We start from the raw sequence: 20,147 nt of genomic DNA, 5'->3' as shown, positions 1-20,147 counted from the left end.
CCTGGAGTGCAGAAGGTAACTCTAAGGTGAGTTTATCCATCTTTGTGCAATCAAGAATCTTTTGGATTATCAAACAGTCTTTTGGCATGGTATCACTTTTCCAACATTGTGTGAGGACTATTCTTGCTGCTGTAATTATGTGCAAAATTAAATATTTAATCTCTTTCGTATATACTTTCCCTTAATAATCCCCAGAAGGAACAATTCTGCTTTGAGTGTTTGAGAGTTTGAGTGTTTGAGAATTTGGTTGTTTGCAATTTCCTGTAACCATTTTTGTATTTTAGTCCAATCTTTTTTTAGCTTCTGGGCATGGCCACCATGCATGAAAGAAGATACTCTGCACCTCAAACTGTTTTCCTAATGGTCAGTTCCAGCATCCCGCTCTTTTCTTCTTCCAACTGGGTGACCTTGAAGCAGCTTCTCGAGATGGCACAGCACCTACTTTTGATTTTCCAAGCATCCCCCCCCCTTCATCCCCTTTCTCCATAGTTTGTGGCAAATTGTCACCACATATCAGCGAAGCACAAGCAAGCACGAGGTGGCAGCAGACATTTAGTTTAGTTGTGTATATTGACTTTACACAAATTGGCAGGGACCTACTTTTTGGGCTTCCGTGGGGTGATATCAAAAGAAGGTCCTGGGTCACCCAAGTAAAGTGGGAAGATGTCCACCCACATCTGCAATTTCCCCTGAATAGGAGAGAGGTACAGGATTCATAAGACAATATCCACAATGATAGATTTGCTAGACTGCCTGATTCTTCTTTCTATCAGCTAACAAATACAGTCTAAAAATCTGAGATGAAGGTTTACCTGGTCAATTCCAGGTAGAGCTGGGTCATAGAGAGTGCGAGTTTCTACATGTTCAGAGACCAAACCGCATGTCCGGAGAAGGTGGAGGGCCATACGTTCTTTGGCAGGTCCCAGATGTCCATGTGAAGCTATATTGGTCTCTGAAAGGAGGAAACATAAAATGAAATCCCATCAAACTCAACTGGAAGCTTTGAATAGGCAAGACATTAATTACTTTAGTTTTAAAAGTGGGGATAAAAGGAAGAATCTGAAAATATCTAAGGTAGGTTTGAGTGAAAGTAAGGAGTTCCAAAATGTTCATTCCTTTTCCTTTCCCTTTCCTTTTGGCCAGGAGAAGGATGATAGTGTTGTGGCCTGCCAACTGCCAGCAGAGCTGGCAGCAGACTCGGATGATGAGGAGGTTGGGGAAGAACGGGTCAGTTCTGAGGCTTGGGGAAGGCTCTGATGGATGCTCTGCATTGAACACTGAGATAGAGCCAGGGCCATCCAACATTTCCTAGCCACCGGAGAGGCAGCTGCCTTTGGAGTCAGAGATGAGTGAGTAGGTGGAGGAACAGCTGGGGCCTGTTCCAGATGTGCGTATGCACAGAGCAGATAGGAGAGATGAACAACCAAGGTCAAGGAGTCAACTTGCAAAGCAAAGCACACGTGGATCTGAATGCCCCCTTCCTGGCTGGGGAATAAATAGAAAGAAAGGGGTGTGGTGGTTGTAGGAGACAACAGTTTGCATTTCTGAAGATTTTGCTCATTGTGTTTCATGCCACAGAGACTGCTTGCATGAACTTAATTTGCGGCATTTCGGCTGGGAGCTCACGGCTCTGCAATTATCCCAAGGAACTGATAAGGTCTGTTACTGCAGTTAACTCCTTGCATGACTCTTGCCTGAGAATCCTAGTTGCCAACCTCCCCTTCCAAATTGTGTTGCTCTCTACCCGTTCTTGAGTTGCTAGAAAACTACACTGCCAAATTAGTTGTCTGCAATGCTCACTCCTACTATACCTCTGATTGTTCCCAGTGCCTGCTAGTGACAAAAATGAAACACCAAATGCCGGAATAAAGTGAAAACATTAATTCTGCTTCTGTTAAGAAGAACTGAATCCATCACATATGAGGAAAGAGGATGAGATGAAGACATGGGAACGTGGTGGGAAAAAAGATGCTAGATCATATCTATACTTGCCAATTTGGACTATGGTTAAGGCCCAGGGTAGAAAATGGAAGACTATGAGTCCTGCCTTAACCATGAAAGTCAGCTGGGTGATTTTGGGCTAATCACTAGGAGACAGTGAGTTCTAGTTCTGCTTTAACCATGAAAGCCAGCTGGGTGATTCTGGGCCAATCACTAGGAGACAGTGAGTTCTAGCCCAGTTAGGTATGAAAGCCAGCTGAGTGATTCTGGGCCAGTCCCTCTTTCTCAGTTCAACCCACCTCACAAGGTTGCCGTTGTGGGGAACATAGGAGGAACAAGGCATGTTGGATACGTCCACTGCCTTGACTTACATGTAAAAATAATAAAAGTGTGATACAAAGAAATAAACAAAATGGGACGCAGTCACAAGGTAGCAACACTTTCAATCAAGCTCATTGTTGGTGACCACAAGGAAACTTATTATTTTAGCTATGTGCATTTCAACTCCCACAATTCCCCAGGCAGCAATGGGAATTCTGGGAACTGAACTCCATACAAACCTGCCAAGGTTGAGACATATGGCCCCAAAGTGTACAGCACTGAAAGTTGCATGTAAACTTACCAAAGTCAGAGAGCAGGTAAGTTCTCCCCATGAAAATGGCTTTGGTTCCATCTTCACTTATCTCACTCTGAGGCAAGCTTTTGGCCTGAGTATGATTTTCCAAGAGCTCACTTGGAAGAAGCTGATCTCTCCACTGTGTGGGGCCAGCCCTGCAAGAGGGGTGAAATTCAGCAGGTTCTGACAGGTTCTGGAGAACTGGTAGCAAAAATTTTGAGTAGGTCAGAGAACCAGCAAATACCACCTCTGGCTGGACCCTGGAGTGGGGAGGGAATGGAGATTTTGCAATATCCTTCCCCCTGGAGTGGGGAGGGAATGGAGATTTTACAGTATCCTTCCCCTGGAGTGGGGAGGGAATGGGGATTTTGCAGTATTCTTCCCCTGAAGTGGGGAGGGAATGGAGATTTTGCAGTATCCTTCCCCTGGAATGGGGAGGGAATAGGGATTTTGCAGTATCCTTCCCCTGGAGTGGAGAGGGAATGGGGATTTTGCAATATCTTTCCCCTGCCATGCCCACCAAGCCACGCCCACAGAACTGGTAGTAAAAAAATTGAATTTCACCACTGGGTCAAACAATGTTTTTAGAGAGCATTTTCAGAAAGATGGTGCTTTTTCTTGAAACTATCACTTCAGTAGAGGACAACCGAGGTACAAGAGACCAGAGAGGTCTTCTATTCAACCCACTGCTCAAGTAGGGGGCCCTATTCCCTTCCAGACCAATGGCTGTTCAATCTCTTCTTGAAAACCTCCAGTGATGGAGCATCCACAACTTCTGGAGGCAAACTGTTCCACTGGTTGATTGTTCTCATTCTCTGGAAACGTCTCCTTAGTTCTAGGTTGGATCTCTCTTTGTTAAGTTTCTATCTGTAACTTCTCCTGCCTTCAGGTGTTTTGGAGAATAGGTTCTCTCTTCTCTGTGGCAGCCCCTCAAATATTGGAAGACTGCCTTCATGTCATCCCTAGTCCTTCTTTTTTGTTAGACTAGACCTGTGATGGTGAACCTATGGCACATGTGCCCAAAGAGGCATGCAGAGCCATGTCGCCTGGCAAATGTCACATCACCCGTTCCTTTTATGGTTTTCTGGCGCACATGCACACACAACAATCAGCTGGCCTTTCTGTCTGCGGCAGTGCGGGAAACCGGAAGAGCCAGTCTTCCATTTTCTGGGCATGAGCACACACTTCGGCCAGCTGATTGGTGCATGTGCATGGCAGTAACCAGAAGATTTGCTGAATGATGCACATGTGTGGAAACCATTCATTTTCCAGTGCATGCATGCTCCATGGGCAACTGCTCTTCCTGGTTGCGGTCCAGAGGAGCACTTGCGTGCAAAATGTTCCCTTTTTGGCACTTGGTGCCATCTGCCTGTGTCCGCACTTCACTGGACTAGAGGTTTCCAGTTCCTACTTATGGTAGATGAAAGCAACCTAAACTTCTAAAGTTGGGAAGATGTTCCTGGGAATTTCTGGGAGATAACTCCCCAAACATCTGGAAGCTGCTAGGATGAGAAAGATGGAATTACTCATGAATATAGCCTTAGTACTTACACACAGTAAGTCTGTGGCAGCCCACAGTTGGCCCCATAATGAGACATGAGTCGGTCCTCCAAGTCTATGGTGGTGTCCCCAACTATGTCATCAGGTGAAAAGAGGTCAAAATCAAATAATGAGATCTTCAGGTCCTTTTCTAATGGAATGGTACATGTGAGTTCATATGTTCTTGGAAGACCACCAAAGAAGAAGAAGAAGAAGATATAAGTGCACCACTCCTATCCATTCTGTTATCTTCCCTCGCAGAATTGATTGCAAGAATAGGCTTCTAGGAATTTTGGGAGCTGTGACCCCAATAGTCTCCCCCCCCCATTTTAAATTTTTTTATTCTCTTACATACCATTTTAAGTATACATTCACATAATTGTTATTCTTTACATTTGTCATTCTTATACCTTTATTTCATTTAATAGGTTATAGTATACAGTTTGGGTTGATTTATTTACCATCCCTTCCTCCTGTTGTAACACCACCTTGTTTTCCCTTTTTTCCTCCCTCCCTCCCTTCTCTATTTTCTTCCTTCCTCCTCTCCTTCCCTTCCTTCTTCCCTTACCTCTCCCTTACTTCTACTCTTCCTCTTCCTACCCTCTCCCCTTCTCTTTCTCTCTCTTCCACCCTCCCCTCCTTCCCTCTTTCTTCCTTCCCTCTTCTTCTTCCTTTACCTCTCCCCTACTCCTCTCTTCCTCTTCCCCTTCTTACCCTCTCTCCTTCTCTTTCTCTCCCTTCCCCCCTCCTCTCCTTCCCTCTTTCTTCCTTCCCCCCTCTTCCTCTCATTCTCTCCTCCTCTCTCCCTTTCTTTGTCTGCTGTTGTAGGTGTCTCTTTCAAATCTCAGTTTATGTTTCTTTGGGATAGTATTTCCACAAACCCAAATATAATTTGGTATCATTGACCCAACAGTCTTAAATGTTGTCTGGTTAGAGAAGGTTGGACCAAACCTTTGAATGTTTTGTTCATGGAAGCAGAAACCTAGGACTCTTGTAAGGATGGGTCTTTGTTCATTTTAATTTTTAACAATTAAAGGAGAAAGACACTTAAACTTGACTTAGAATTACAGAAGGAAGCAAAATATTTTAACATTAAACATATTGAAAGTATATTTTGAACCATGGACCCAGAAGTTAATTTTAAGAATATATCTGCCCCTATAGATAGATTCTGTTTAAACAGGTGTTATATAAGAGGAATGAGTAATAGCTAACAGGATTGATAAAGTGGATTTCATCCATTGAGGACCTGCACATTGCACAAGTCAAAAAGAGCGCTGTGAAAATAACTACAGACCCTTCGCATCCTGGACATAAATTGTTTCAACTTCTACCCTGAAAATGACTCTATAGGGCACTGCACACCAGAACAAGTAGACACAAGGATAGTTTTTCCCCATGCCATCACTCTGTTAAACAACTAATCCCCACAATACTGTCAAATTATCTACTAAGACTATATTACTATATCATTATTCTCCTCCTTCCCTAGTACCTATCTCTTTCCACTTATGATACTAACCATGTTGCTTGTATCTTTAAATTTTATATTGTTTCCTTTGTTTCCTAGTATAATTTGATTGTTTATTAGTAACCCATGACTATCACTAAGTATTGCACCTTATGATTCTTGATGAATGTATCTTTTCTTTTCATGTACACTGAGAGCATATGCACCAAAGACAAATTTCTTGTGTGTCCAATCACACTTGGCCAATAAAGAATTCTATTCTATTCGATTCTATTTAATATCTGGCTATGTAGCTATCTAGCTAGCCATCAACACAAATTAGTTAACCAGGTTTGAGAGGAGCATGGTGTAACCTGATTCTTATGGAAGAGAAGTATCCAGTGTAATCTGCAGTCCCAAACTATGGTTGCATACGTGGCTTGAATGCTGGCCAACCGAGCAACAAAGCAATCAGATCCATGTGCCTAGACTGACCTTCCAAACACAGGATCCAGGGTGTTGGGTATATATTCTTCTCGGTCATCCATCCTTTCTCTCCCTAGCTTGATCTTGACGTACGGGTCACACTGTACAGTGATGCAAAGGGTATAGCTCTATGATCTGTTCTCTGTGTCCTCCTGTCCCAGGCCCAGCACCCACAAAGACACAAAGGGATGGTTTGTCCTCTTTCCTAAATGAATGCAATGTGTGAGTGCTATGTCAGCATACTGTGAGTGTGTGTGTATCTGTGTGTGTAGGGGCTTCAACTCCAGGCCCTCAGTTGCCATTTCATCCTTTTTTATCTCCCCTGATGGATATTATTGGCAAGGATGCTCATCTTCACTTTAAAAGCAAGGGTCCTAGCCACTTTATTTACTTATATCCTGCCTTTCTTATTTTCACAAATAACTCATGGCAGCGATGTATCCAACACGGCTTCCTCCTCCTCTTATTTGCCCACAACAACAACTTTGTGAGGTGGGTTCAACTGAGAGAGAGAGAGAGTATGTGTGTGACTAGCTGCTTTTCATGCATAAGGGGGGACTAGAACTCACTGTCTCCTGGTGATTGGTCCAAAATGACCTAGCTGGCTTTCATGACTAAGGTGGGACTAAAACTCACTGTCTCCTGGTGATTGGTCCAAAATCACCCAGCTGGCTTTCATGCATAAGGCGGGACTAGAACTCACTGTCTCCTGGTGATTGGCCCAAAATCACCCAGCTGGCTTTTGGGCATAAGGCAGAACTAGAACTCACTGTCTCCTGGTGATTGGTCCAAAATCACCCAGCCAGCTTTCATGGTTGAGGAGGTACTAGAACTCATCATCTCCTGATTTCTAGCTTGGTTCCTTTCCTGCTAGATCAAAGTTTACCTTGAATATCTCTACCCAGTGGGCTCTGGAAGAAAACTTTTTTGGACTGTAGCAAAACAGCAAAGCAAAGATGATTACCAATCCATTGCGATCTTTCGGCTGGAGATTAAAAGCTCGGATAATATAAAGGCGAACTAGACAGTCCTGGGAGACATTGGCCGGAAGCTCCTGAAACTGACGTGGTGGAGGTAGAATTCTGGGATCTTCTGGCAGAGGATAGATCCGGAAAAGCCCCTGTAAAACAAGGCATTGGTTCAGTGGAGGCTTCAAGGAGAACCTCTACTGCTTTACTTTCCCCGAGACAAATTCTGCGTTTTTGGGAAAACGAGCAAAGGATATTGTTCCCCTAACTCAGTGGGGCTGGAATTTGGTTTTCCCATGGGTTATTATAGAATTGGGAGATTGGGACACACCAACATAAAAATGAAAAGCAAGTCATTGGTAGCAGTTCGTTGGAACATGTTCTTCACCAATGTCCTCTCCACGCAAGAGCACGCCAGGAGTTATTACTTCCACTTTTCATTAAACAGCCTGGTGATTCTGATTTGTTTTATCTTAAAATGCTATGATCAGATCAATTTGGCTCCATCGCTCTAACTACAGGCAATTCCTCCACAGAACCTCACATTTTATGCTGTAGGTTTGATCATCTATCATTATCTATCTGTCTGTCTGTCCGTCCGTCTGTCCATCCATCCATCCATCCATCCATCCACCCACCCACCCACCCATCCATCCATCCATCTCCATCCAGCTATCCAGCCATCCAGGGATATCTATCATCTCTCTCTCTCTCTCTCTCTCTCTCTCTCTCTCTCTCTCTCTCTCTCTCTCTCTCTCTCTCTATCTCTCTATCTATCTATCTATCTATCTATCTATCTATCATCTATCATCTATCTAATCTTCATTTCTTTCATGTTCCAGTGAAACAGCTCGCCTTCTCCAAAGCACCAGAAGGCAAGACAAGAAATAATGGATGGAAACTAATCAAGGAGACAACCAACCTAGAACTAAGGAGAAATTTTCTGACAGTTGAAACAATTAACCAGTGGAACAACTTGCCTCCAGAAGTTCTGGGTGCTTCATCACTGGATATTTTTAAGAAGATACTAGACAGTCACTTGTCTGAAATGGTATAAGGCCGTGATGGTGAATCTATAGCTCATAACGCGAGCTATAGGTTCACCATCATGGCCCTATACCATTTGTATAACGCGAGCTGTTGCCCCAGCTCAGCTGCACTGTGCATGCGTGTGCGCCTCCTGCTGGCCAGCTGATTTTGGGTCTCTGCCATGCATGCACGAGGAGTGGGGCACATGCGGGAGATGCACGTGCATGCCTGGGGGGGTGCAGTGCTCCTCCGCGGCACATTTCTGTTCTCAGAAGGTTGCAGGCAGGCCTACTAGGCCCAAAACAGTGGGGGGTGGGTGGGGCAGGGGTTGCATGCACGGGGTGACCACAGGTGTGTAGTGTGCACATGCACAGGGGCAGGGAGAGTGTGCATGCACAGGGGCGGCGGGGTGCTGGGGGAGGTCATGTATGCATTGCATTATCGGTACAGGCACACAGGCGCACTTTTGACACGTGATGACCAAAAGGTTAGCCATCACGGTTCTGCAGCTTGAGCAGGGGGATAGACTAGAAGACCTCCAAGGTCCCTTCCAGCTCTCTTCTAATTCTGTCTTTTGTATTTTATTTTAATTAATGTGATTTCTGTATTCTGCATGGCCATCTAATGGCCTTATAAAGATTTGAACTGAGAAGTAGAGAGATCAGGAAGGATAGAAATCCAGATTTCCTGGGTGAATTTCCTCAGGCGCTTTGCCAGAGTGGGAATTGGGGTCATGTGTTCACCTTAAATTCTCCCCCCACCATAGGATCATCATCTTGGACTTTTCCTCGGTACAGCGGAAAGGTCTGACAGAAATCCTGGAGACCATGGAATTCAGGAACTTCTTCCAACTCACAATTGTAGATCTGGAAGGAAATCATTTAAAAAAAACAGTTGGAATGTTCTTTATTTTCTCTAGGTATGTTTGTGTAATCTAGTCCAAAGGTCAACAAACTGCGGCTCTGGAGCTGCATGTGGCTCTTTCCTCCCTCTGCTCCGGCTCCGTCATCCGGTTTGCTTGGAGGGTGGTTTTAAGCATTCCGAAGGCTTCAGGGAAGCCTCCGGATGATCCCTGAAGCCTCCGGAGGGCCTCCGGGGGGAGCGGGGGAGGCTCTTTTCACCCTCCCCAGGCTCCTATAAAGCCTCTGGAGCCTGGGGAGGGCAAAAAATGGCTTTTAAAAGGTGAACTCAGCTGGCCAGCGAGCATGCGCATGCTCGCTGGCCAGCTGACAGGGTAGCGCTTCGCGTGCCCTGACAAATGGCTCCGCATGCCACTTGTGGCACGCGTGCCATAGGTTCGCGTGCCATAGGTTCGCCATCACTGATCTAGATTCTCTAGTCTAAGCATCCTTCCATTTCTGTACTACATAAGAATAAGAATACTTTATTGTCATTTATATACACAGTATACCCATACAACGAAATATAAATAACAGCCAGAGACCAGATCCAACACACATGACAATCCCCAAACACTCCACACCCTCCACAAATTCCCCACCCCTAAACCATTCAAGCATCCACACAACAGACCAAGTAACACCATCCAACAGCTCACTGATGGTGGCCCTTTAGTTCATTGTTGAATGCAATTATGGCTCTGGGATAAAAACTATCCAGAAGACTTGTGGTCCTAGTTTTAATTGTTCTGTATCTTCTGCCAGAAGGCAATAGTCCAAAAAGATTGCAAGCAGGATGGGAAGAGTCTCTGAGAATGTTGACCACACATTTTATATATTTGTTGATTTGCAAAAGTTGGAAGCATTGAGGCCTGCTCCTTAGCCATATTGTAAGTGTAATCACCATACTGTTACCACACTATGTGATGTGTTGTCTGTAGGAGAATATTTATACTGTACTTGAATTTAATAACTGAATGTACTCTTGAAAACCCTCCCACAATTCCTCAGCCAACATTGCCTCTTCGATCATAAAAGATGACTTAAATATTCAACTTCACTGCATATGGAGACCAACCCCAAGCTTCAGAAAAAAGTGGGGATCCCTTTGGTGGGAATTTGATGATGTGAAAAACATGTCATCTGCTATCTCTGCGGAAACGTGGGAGCTGGTATTTCTTGTGACAATGGTTGCCCGGCCCCATATTCTTATGATATTTCTCTTAAAAGCACACCTTTATGCTATCATATCCCTTTTCCAGGTAATGTCCGCTCTTTGATAAATCGCCCATTGTGGCATAGTATTTGCTCCACCAATCAATTTCTTCTTCCTCTTCTTCCTCCTCCTTTTCATCGGTCTGTCAAAAAAGAAAGGAAGAAGCTTTGGCATGGTCCTCTACATGTTTTCCAAATGGAATGATCCAGGGATGAAATCCAGCAGGTTCTGACAGGTCTGGAGAACTGGTAGCGGAAATTTGAGTAGTTCGGAGAACCGGCAAGTGCCACCTCTGGCTTGCCCCAGAGTGGGGTGGGAATGGGGATTTTGCAATATCCTTCCCCTGTCATGCCATCCAAGCCACACCCACCAAACCACACCACGTCCACCAAGCCACACCCACAGAACCGGTAGTAAAAAAAATTGAATTTCACCATTGAAATGATCTTTGCTCATCTTTAGGCTTTCTCTCTCCGCAACCTAAGTCAGAAAGACTTCCTTGCATTGACTGTCAGGGTTCCAAGTAACACACCCAACACAATCAAAACCCTGACCCTGAGGAAGGCATGTCCCACAAAGTACAGATTTATTGGTGATGTCATATTGGCACATCTGGTGAAAACCCGACTCAAAACTCCTGTGGTTTTTCCCCATGTTAAAAGTAAAGTTTGTTCTTTCCATGTCCCACGAGTCCATCACATCAGAGATGGGTTGCTACTAGTTTGCACCGGTTCGGGTGAAGCGGTAGTGGTATTATGGCCTGGGTCGCAGAACTGGCAGAGATCAGGGCTGGCCACGCCCCTGAACTGGTTTCCCGGTCTTTGCTGCCTTTGCTGGCATGTTTTATATTGGTTTTTATGGTCCTTGTGCATGCACAGAACATTTATATTGAACTGTGCATGCATGATCAATCCACATCTGGCACATGCGCAAAGTGCGCGCAAAGCAAACCAATAGCAATGCCAGCAGCAACCCACCACTGCATCACATGGTCCAATCAGGCCAACACCCCAAGTGTCAGCTGGTCCCAGTCTCCACCTTCCTAACACCTGGTGTGAATGTCCTTGGTTCCCAGAGGAAAGAATTTTGTTTTGGCTACAAATCCCCAGCTATCTCTACTGCCCCCGTAGCTCTGCTATGGCAGCCCTGAAGGTTCTAAAGAAAATGACATTGATATCATTTCTTAGTCTCTTCAACAACCAACTGTTAGGCATGAAGACTCAGGCCCACACATTGAATCCTAGTTGAGATGATCTATTACTCATGCCTATGTTCAAGATCTATGGCAAATCTGGACAGCAGACTAAAAAGCAGAGACATCACCCTGCTAACAAAAGTGCATCTAGTCAAGACTATGGTTTTCCCAGCTGCAATGTATGGCTGTGAAAGTTGGACCATAAGGAAGGCTGAGCACCAAAGAATGGAGGCCTTTGAACTATGGTGCTGGAGAAGACTTCTGCGAGTCCCTTCGACTGCAAGGTGATCCAACTGGTCAGTCCTAGAGGAGATCAACCCTGACTGCTCTTTAGAAGGCCAGATCCTGAAGGTGAAACTCAAATACTTTGGCCACCTGATGAGAAGGAAGGTCTCCCTGGAGCAATGTTCCCTCTAATTTTTTTTCAGTGTGTGCGGAAAAGTATAGTGTTTGAGCGGCACATTTTCATTCCTGAGCACCTGATGTTTTTTTAGCCATAATTGCCATCAGAGCAGATGTTGGGGAGGGGGGCAAGGAGGAAAAGGGTCCCCTCCCTCTCCCTCTGACCCCTAGGAAGGAAGGAAGGGAAGGTTGGGGGAGGGAAAGGAAAGGAAATGGGAAAGAAGAAAAGGAAGGGAAAAAGGAAAGGAAATGGAAAAGATGGAAAGGAAAAAGGATAGGAAATGGGAAAGAAGAAAGGAAAGGAAAAGAGAAAGGAAAGGAAAAGAGAAAGGAAAGGAAAAGAGAAAGGAAAGGGAAAGGAAATGGAAAAGAAGGAAAGGAAAAAGGAAATGAAATGGGAAAGAAGAAAGGAAAGGATGAAGAAGGGAGGGAAAGGGAAGGGAAAGAAAAAAGAAGGAAAAGGGAAATAAGGAAAGGAAAAGAGAAAGGAAGGGAAATGGCAAAGAAGGAAAAGGAAAAGAGAAAGGAAAGGAAAGGAAAAAGGAAAGGAAATGGGAAAGAAGAAAGGAAAGGAAAAGAGAAAGGAAAAAGGAAAGGAAATGGAAAAGAAGGAAAGGAAAAAGGAAAGGAAAGGAAAGGAAAAAGGAAAGGAAAAGGAAAAGGAAGATAGAAGAAAGACAGAAAGGGAAAGGAAAGAGTGGAAAGGATTGATACTGCTCAAAAATCAAGTCTCAAGATCCCGTGGACCCCTTTGGCTCAGACAGTCCAATTTCATGCTGGTTCCCTCTCTCCCCAAAGCGAAGGGATCGCAGAAAGACTGCCCAGTCCAGAACGGGGCTTCAGACGACTCAATGCCTGAGAAACCCCGGATGTGCAGAGAAAAGCAGGCTACAACCAGCGAATCATGTTTTCCCAGGAACCAATGAAGCCATATAGGACCAATGGGAATTCTCCCTTCTGCAGCATCACCTGTCTCCGTGCAGAGTCTTTCTTGATTTCACCAATCACAGATGGAAGAGAGAGTTCGGTGCAGAGAGAGAGACAGAAGGGAGAGAAAGAAGGGAGGGATTTTCAGTCATATTTTAAGACATTGAAAAACACTGCGCTGCAGTTTGAAACTTCTGCACGGCATTTACTTGTTATGTGCACGGCTGCGCAGGCACGCAGCTTAGAGGGAACATTGCCCTGGAGAAGACCCTCATCCTGGGAAGGATAGAGGGCAAAAGAAGAATGAGATGGAGTCGTGATGGGTCAGACATGATGTCACAACTAACAACAAATGTTCAAAAATCCAGTCAACTAATGGTCAGCAATAAATTGGTGTTAGATAAGAGTCAGCAGAATTCAAAGGGGTTGGGCTTAAACCACTTGTGGGAACATAAATATTCTAGTCTGATTCCTCTCTTGACACCTCCCTCAGGTACTGCCTCTCCTTCTCCAACATCGACCCACATTATTTTCTTGATAGCAATACAGGTAGTCCTCAATTTATGACCGCAGCTGAGCCTAAAATTTATGTTGCTAAGACAGTTGTTAAGTGAGTTTTGTCCCATTGGGTGACCTTTCTTGCCACGGTTGTTAAGTGACGCACTGCAGATCTTAAATTAGTAACATTGGTTGTTAAGTGGCTTGGCCAATTAATAATTATTTTTTTTTTCTTTTCTTTTCTTTTCTGAAAAAAATTTCCCCCCCTTTTTTTGTTTTAATTAAACAAAAAGCACACAGAAAAACATTCTTCATTACATCTTCCAGAAAGGATGTCGATTGGTTACAATTAAATTTCGTGCATTACTACAATCATTCTTTATATTTCATTCATATTGAATTGTACATTTAAATCAAAAATCTTTATACCATCAATATACCATCATTCTCATTTAACTATATTTGTTTAAACGTGCTTTTGTCTAGAATCATTTATATTTATATTATAATAAATCTAGACAAAAATTTATTGCTAGAATTTATAAGTACCCCGGAGAGATTACATCTTTATAACAAAATCTAAACAACAACAAAAAAATTAATAAAATTAGTAAATCTTTTCCCCAGGTCCCATATTATAGTTTACATCCAAATTGTTTTTACCAGTTAGAGTTATTATTTCATTATTATTGTCATGATGGGTTATCTGTTAATGAATAAACATTTTAAAAACTAAAACATTCTATAAGCATCTACAACGTTCTACTTATTTATCACCTAGAATTAACTAATTTTTTATTTTTATTTTTATTATTTTTTTTCCCATTCAATTATGTTTTATTTGGGTTTCACCATTCTTAACTTTCTTATTTTACCCATAACTATTATTTTTAAGTTTTGTTACATTCCTTCATTGATTCTTGTTTCTTTCCTCCATCCACCTATACTATTTATCCCATATCTGGTAGGATTCTGATTCTTCTTTTCCCTGAATTTCTTTAGTTAGTTTGTCCATTTCAGCACAGTCCATAACCTTTCTTATTATTTCATCTTCACTTGGAATTAGTTTGTTTTTCCATTTCTGGGCATAGGCAATCCTTGCCGCCGTTATTATATGTAGTATTAAATACTGGATTTCTTTTTTGTATTTCGCAGACATTATTCTTAATAAGAAGATTTCCGGTTTCCATTCTATTTTAACTCCCATTATTGCCTCCAGCCAATTTTTGATCTTTTTCCAAAACTTTTTAGCCTCCTCACAGGTCCACCATAAATGGTGATACGTTCCGTGTATCGATTCACATTTCCAACATTTTGGGGATGTGTTTGATGATATTTTAGCTAACCTTGTTGGTGCCAGGTGCCATCTATAAAACATTTTATACTGGTTTTCCTTGTATGCAACTGAGAGTGTCATTTTTAAGTTTGTTCCCCAAATTTTTTCCCATTTATCTAATTCAATATTATATCCAAAGTTCTGTGCCCATTTTATCATTTTTTCTTTCACAATTTCCTCTTCCATTTTATACTTCAGGAGAAATTTATATATTCTCCCTATCATTTTTCTATCTGGGCTTTGAATGATTTTATCCAATTCGTGTGGTTCTGTTTCAATGTCATATAATTTGGTATCTTTATTGTATTTAGTTTTGATTTGAAGGTAAGTTAACCAGTCAACTTTCATGTTCTGTTCTGCCAATTCTTCAATTGTTTTTAAGTTTCCCTGTCTATCAATTAAGTCTCTATATCTTAGCATTTTGTTCCAATCTATAAAATTTGGATGAGTCGTCCTTTCTGTTGGTGATAGCCAATTCGGAATTTTCACATAATGGGTTTTTTTTATTTTGAGCCATTTTTGCAATAACGCTCTTCTAATTAAATGTTTTTGAAAGTATTTGTGCATTTTATTTTTATCATCCCATAGGAATGTGTGCCAGCCTGCTTGCAAATCATGGCCTTCCAGAGTCAAAATTCTTTTATTCTTTAGTTCTATCCAATCCTTCACCCATGTCATTGATACTGCCGATGCATATAAATCCCAATTTGGTAATGCTAAACCTCCCCTCTCCTTGCTGTCTTGCATTGACTTTAGTTTAATCCTCGCTTTTTGTCCCTGCCAAATAAACCTAGCGGTTATTTTGTTTAATTCTTGAAAGAATTTTTTACCTAGATTAATAGGTGCAGCTTGCAACAGGAATAAGATTCTTGGTAGAATATTCATTTTAATTGTCGCTATAGGTCCCATAAGTGATAGTTGAATATTTTTCCAATTTTCGAACTCTTTCTTTATTTGTATCACTAATTTATTATAGTTATCATCTTTAATTGTGGAACATTTTGCCGACACCCAGATCCCCAAGTATTTCACTTTCTTAGTTATTTGCATTCTGGTTGTTACTTCCAGTTCCTCTTCTTGCTTTTTTATCATGTTCTTGGTTATCATTTTTGTTTTGTTTTTATTGATCTTTAATTCTGCCACTTCGCCATATTCTTCTAATTTTTGAATTAATTTCCGACTGGATTCTAATGGTTCCTCTAGTACAAATACTAGGTCATCGGCATAGGCTTGGGCCTTATATTCTTCATTTTTGAGTCTTAAACCTTTTATTCCTTGGTCCTTCTGAATTTCATTTAATAAAATTTCCAAAGTCAATATAAACAGCAAAAGAGAGGGGGGGGGGGCATCCCTGTCTGACTCTTTTTTTAATTTCAATCTTCTCTGTTAATTCTCCATTCATCAGAACTTTGGCTGTCTGATTGTTATAAAATCCTTCTATCATTTTTATAAATTTTTCACCAAATTTCATCTCATCCAATATTGTTATTATACATTTCCAGATTACGTTGTCAAATGCTTTTTGTGCATCAAGGAAAACCAGTACCATTTGTTTTCTTGGATGTGCCTCGTAGTACTCTATTATATCTAGGATGATTCTTGTATTATTTCTAATGTGTCTGTGGGGTAAAAATCCATTTTGGTCTGGGTGTATTTGTTCATTTAAAACCTGTTTGATTCTTCCTGCCATAATTGCTGCAAATATTTTATAATCGGAGTTTAGTAATGAAATTGGCCTGTAATTTTGAATTTCTTGTAGGCTGGTTTCTTCTTTTGAGATTTGCGATATTTATTTATTTATTTTATTACATTTATAGACCGCCCCCTCTCCCCGAAGGGACTCGGGGCGGTGTACAGACACCACATTAAAACCTAATATAAAATAGATACACTTAAAAATCAATTAAACAATAAGGCTGTACAGGGTAATAAAAGTTAAAAATCAGCTTAAAACAACCCCAAAAATTTAAAAGTACAGAATTGAGGGACTAGATTGGGATTAGGCCAGGCCCGCTAAACTAAACAGGTGGGTCTTGAGCATCTTACGGAAGGAGCGGAGATCAGTGGTTGTTCTGATGTCATGGGGGAGGTCATTCCAGAGGGTCGGGCCCATCACAGAGAAGGCCCTACTCCTGGGTGTCGCCCGCTGGCACTGCCTCGTGGACGGTACCCAGAGGAGCCCCTCCCTGTGAGAGCGGATTGGCCAAAGGGATTTATGGGGCAGGTTACGATCCCGCAACTACCTTGGTCCTGTGCCATGGAGCGCTTTAAAGATGATGACCAATACCTTGAAACGCACCCGAAAAGCCACAGGCAGCCAGTGCAGACCACGCAGGAGAGGTGTTACGTGGGAGTACCTAGAGACTCCCGCAACAACCCGCGCGGCCGCATTCTGAACCAGCTGCAGCCTTCGAGTGCATCTCAGGGGGAGCCCCATGTAGAGAGCATTACAGTAGTCCAGCCGAGACGTCACAAGTGCATGGGTGACTGTGCGGAGGGCATTCCGGTCCAATAGGGGACGCAATTGGCGCACCAGGCGAACCTGGTGAAATGCCCCCCTTGCCACGGCCGTCACATGGTCGTCCATTGACAGCCGGGTATCTAGGAGGACGCCCAAATTGCGAACCCGATCTATGGGGGCCAGCTGTTCGCCCCCAATGGCCAGTGATGGACGCAGCTGGTTGAACCAGGGTGCCGGTAGCCACAGCCACTCCGTCTTGGACGGGTTGAGCCTGAGTCTGTTACCTCCCATCCAGATCCGTACAGCTTCTAGACACTGGGACATCACTTCGACGGCATCGTTGGGGTGGTTCGGGGTAGAAATGTACAACTGAGTGTCGTCAGCGTACAGGTGGTAGTCCACCCCGAATCCATGGATGATCTCGCCTAGTGGCTTCATATATATGTTGAACAGGAGAGGTGAGAGGACCGACCCCTGAGGCACCCCTCAAGTGAGCGGCCTCAGGGTCGACCTCTGCCCCCCTGTCAACACACATTGTGCTCGGCCAGAGAGGTAGGAGGAGAACCACCACAAAACGGTGCCCCTCACCCCCAGCCCCTTCAGACGATGCAATAGGATACCATGGTCGATGGTATCGAAAGCCGCCGAGAAGTCTAATAGGACCAGGATGGAGGAGCAGCCCCCATCTCTGGCCCTCCAGAGATCATCCACCAACACGACCAAAGCCGTCTCCGTGCTATGGCCGGGCCGGAAACCGGACTGGCACGGGTCTAGATAATCCATTTCTTCCAGGTGGCATGGGAACTGTTGTGCCACCACACTCTCTACAACCTTCGCCAAAAAGCAAAGGTTGGAGACGGGGCGATAATTAGACAATATAGCCGGGTCCAGGGAAGGCTTCTTGAGTAGGGGCCTCACCACCGCCTCTTTTAAGACGGCCGGCAAGAACCCCTCTCTAAGAGAAGTGTTGACTGGTTCCTGGAGCCAGCCTCGTGTAACCTCCCAGGATGCCAGTATAAGCCAGGAGGGACACGGGTCCAGTAAACATGTGGTGGCTTGCAGTCGCCCATGCAACCTGTCCATATCATCGGAAGTAACAGAGTCAAACTCCTCCCAGCCTGATCCCTCAAGACCCACCTCCGACGTCTCTTCTGGACCACTAAAGGGGACCCACTCGCTGCGAATCTGAGCGATTTTGTCCTGCAGATACTCCCCAAACTCCTCTGCTCTACCCTGTAAAGGGGCTTCTGTCCATGATTCCGGTATCTTGGCTTTTCCCAAAACTTCATTAAACATTTCCACCCCTAACTCTTCCAATATTATTTTATTATATTTGTATAGCTCCACCGGTATTCCATCTGGTCCTGGTGTTTTATTATTTTTTTGGTTTTTCAAGACATAGTTCCACTTTGGCTAACGTTATTTGCTTGTTTATCGCCTCCCTTTGCTCTTTTGAGATTGGTGTTATCTTTGCTGTGTTTAAATAATGCTTTATTTTATTTTCCTCCATACTATCTTGTGTGTATAGTTTTGTGAAGTATTTATGAATAATTTTCTTCTTTTCTTCTGCTTTGTATTGAATTCTTCCCTCATCATCTTTTAATTGATATATCATCCTTTTTTCTCTTTCATTCTTCAGTCTGTATGCCAGCCATCGTCCAGGTTTGTTGGCTTGTTCAAAGTAATGTTGTCTGGCTGCTTTAATTTTCTGCGCTAATTCCTTTTGATTTATTAAGTTGAGCTTATGTTTGATTATCTCTCTTTTTTCTTTTTTAATTTTATTCTTTGGGTCTTTCTGGAGTTCATCTTCAGCTTCCATAAGTTCCTTTTGCATACATTCTTGTTGCTCTTTTTGTTTTCTAGTTTTCCTCACCATATAGGCAATCGTAAGGCCTCTTGTGTATGCTTTCATAGTGTCCCAGAGATTTTGAATTGAGGTATCTTCCTTTTTATTTATTCTAAAAAATTGTTTTAGTTCTTTCTCCAGCATTTGAGTGTATTCTGTTTCGTTTATAATATTTGAATTCATCATCCATCTTTTTCTTCTTCTTTGACCTTTCCATCTTAATTTTATTGGATTGTGATCTGCCCACTCATTTCCTTCTATTTCAATTTCATCTACTTGATTGCATAGACCAGATGAAATCCAAGCCATGTCAATTCTTGATAGTGACTGATGGGGATTCGAATAAAAGGTATATTGCTTTCTTGTTTTGTGCCTTTCTCTCCAAATATCGTGTAATTTATATTCCATTGCCATCTCAAAAAAGGATTTGGGTAGCGTATTTTTTTCGTTTTATTTTTCTTTTTGCTTTCATAGTCCATTTTTTTATCCACTATTGCATTATAATCCCCAATTAAGCAAATATTTTCAAATTCTAATTCGTTTATTTTGTTGTGTAATTTCCTATAGAATTCCTCTTGTTTCTGATTTGGTGCATATATGACTATTAATAATATCGGATTTTCTGTTGTCTCTAATTCAATCATTAGTATCCTGCCTTCTTCATCAGAGTAGACTTCTTTGGAATTTATTTTTTCCTTTATATAGGTTGCTATCCCTCTTTTTTTTTCTGCTAGTGCTGTGTATAATTTCCCTAGTTTTTTGTTTTCCAATAAGTTCTTATGCTCCCTTTTAATATGCACTTCCTGTATGCAGATTATATCTACCTTCAGTTTTTTAAGTTTGTTAAACATCTGCGCTCTTTTTTTTGGTGCATTCAGTCCATTCAAGTTTGTTGAGATAATTGTTATTTCCTGGTCCATCTTTAGATGGGTTTTTTTGTTGCTTCTAGTTTGTATCTGACTTAATAATTAATCTGTGGAATGGCTTGTCTGCAGGAGTCATGGATACTCCATCGCTAAGAAGAAGTTGGTCAGGAAGGATATAGGGTCACCTGCTTGGGGGGTTGGACTAGAAGACCTCCCAAGTTCCTTCCAACTATAACCTTGTAATTAAATTTGCCAGTCTTACAGGGATGGTCCTACCATGAAGTAGGTTAAAAAAAAACCTATCAAGCAATCAATTCCAGACCAGAAAAGAGTTGAAGATGATATGTATGGCATGGCATGGCATGACATGACATGTATATATGTATGTATGTATGTATGTTACCATAGAACAGGTTCTCCAAACTTGGTAATTTAAAGATTTATGGACTTCAACTTCCAGAATTCTAGATGT

General features: G+C 42.5%; 1 protein-coding gene across 1 annotated transcript in view; it reads right to left on the bottom strand.

Moving 5' to 3' along the window:
- The window catches only part of FER1L5 (fer-1 like family member 5), a gene marked incomplete at both ends in the record, with an annotated part of 116,643 nt that overhangs the window by 18,372 nt on the left and 78,124 nt on the right, over positions 1–20,147 (bottom strand). The window contains 8 exons of the mRNA XM_081960703.1: positions 601–689; positions 813–952; positions 2,564–2,712; positions 4,109–4,279; positions 6,042–6,133; positions 6,997–7,152; positions 8,773–8,895; positions 10,164–10,286. Coding sequence (XP_081816829.1) covers positions 601–689; positions 813–952; positions 2,564–2,712; positions 4,109–4,279; positions 6,042–6,133; positions 6,997–7,152; positions 8,773–8,895; positions 10,164–10,286 — 1,043 coding nt within the window. The remainder of the gene's footprint in view (positions 1–600; positions 690–812; positions 953–2,563; positions 2,713–4,108; positions 4,280–6,041; positions 6,134–6,996; positions 7,153–8,772; positions 8,896–10,163; positions 10,287–20,147) is intronic.

This window comes from Natrix helvetica (assembly GCF_964273705.1).
Source record: "Natrix helvetica genome assembly, chromosome: 8".
Taxonomy (NCBI): Eukaryota; Metazoa; Chordata; class Lepidosauria; order Squamata; family Natricidae; genus Natrix; species Natrix helvetica.
Note: the sequence above shows the minus strand (reverse complement) of the source record. Positions and strands in the feature narration are given on the sequence as shown.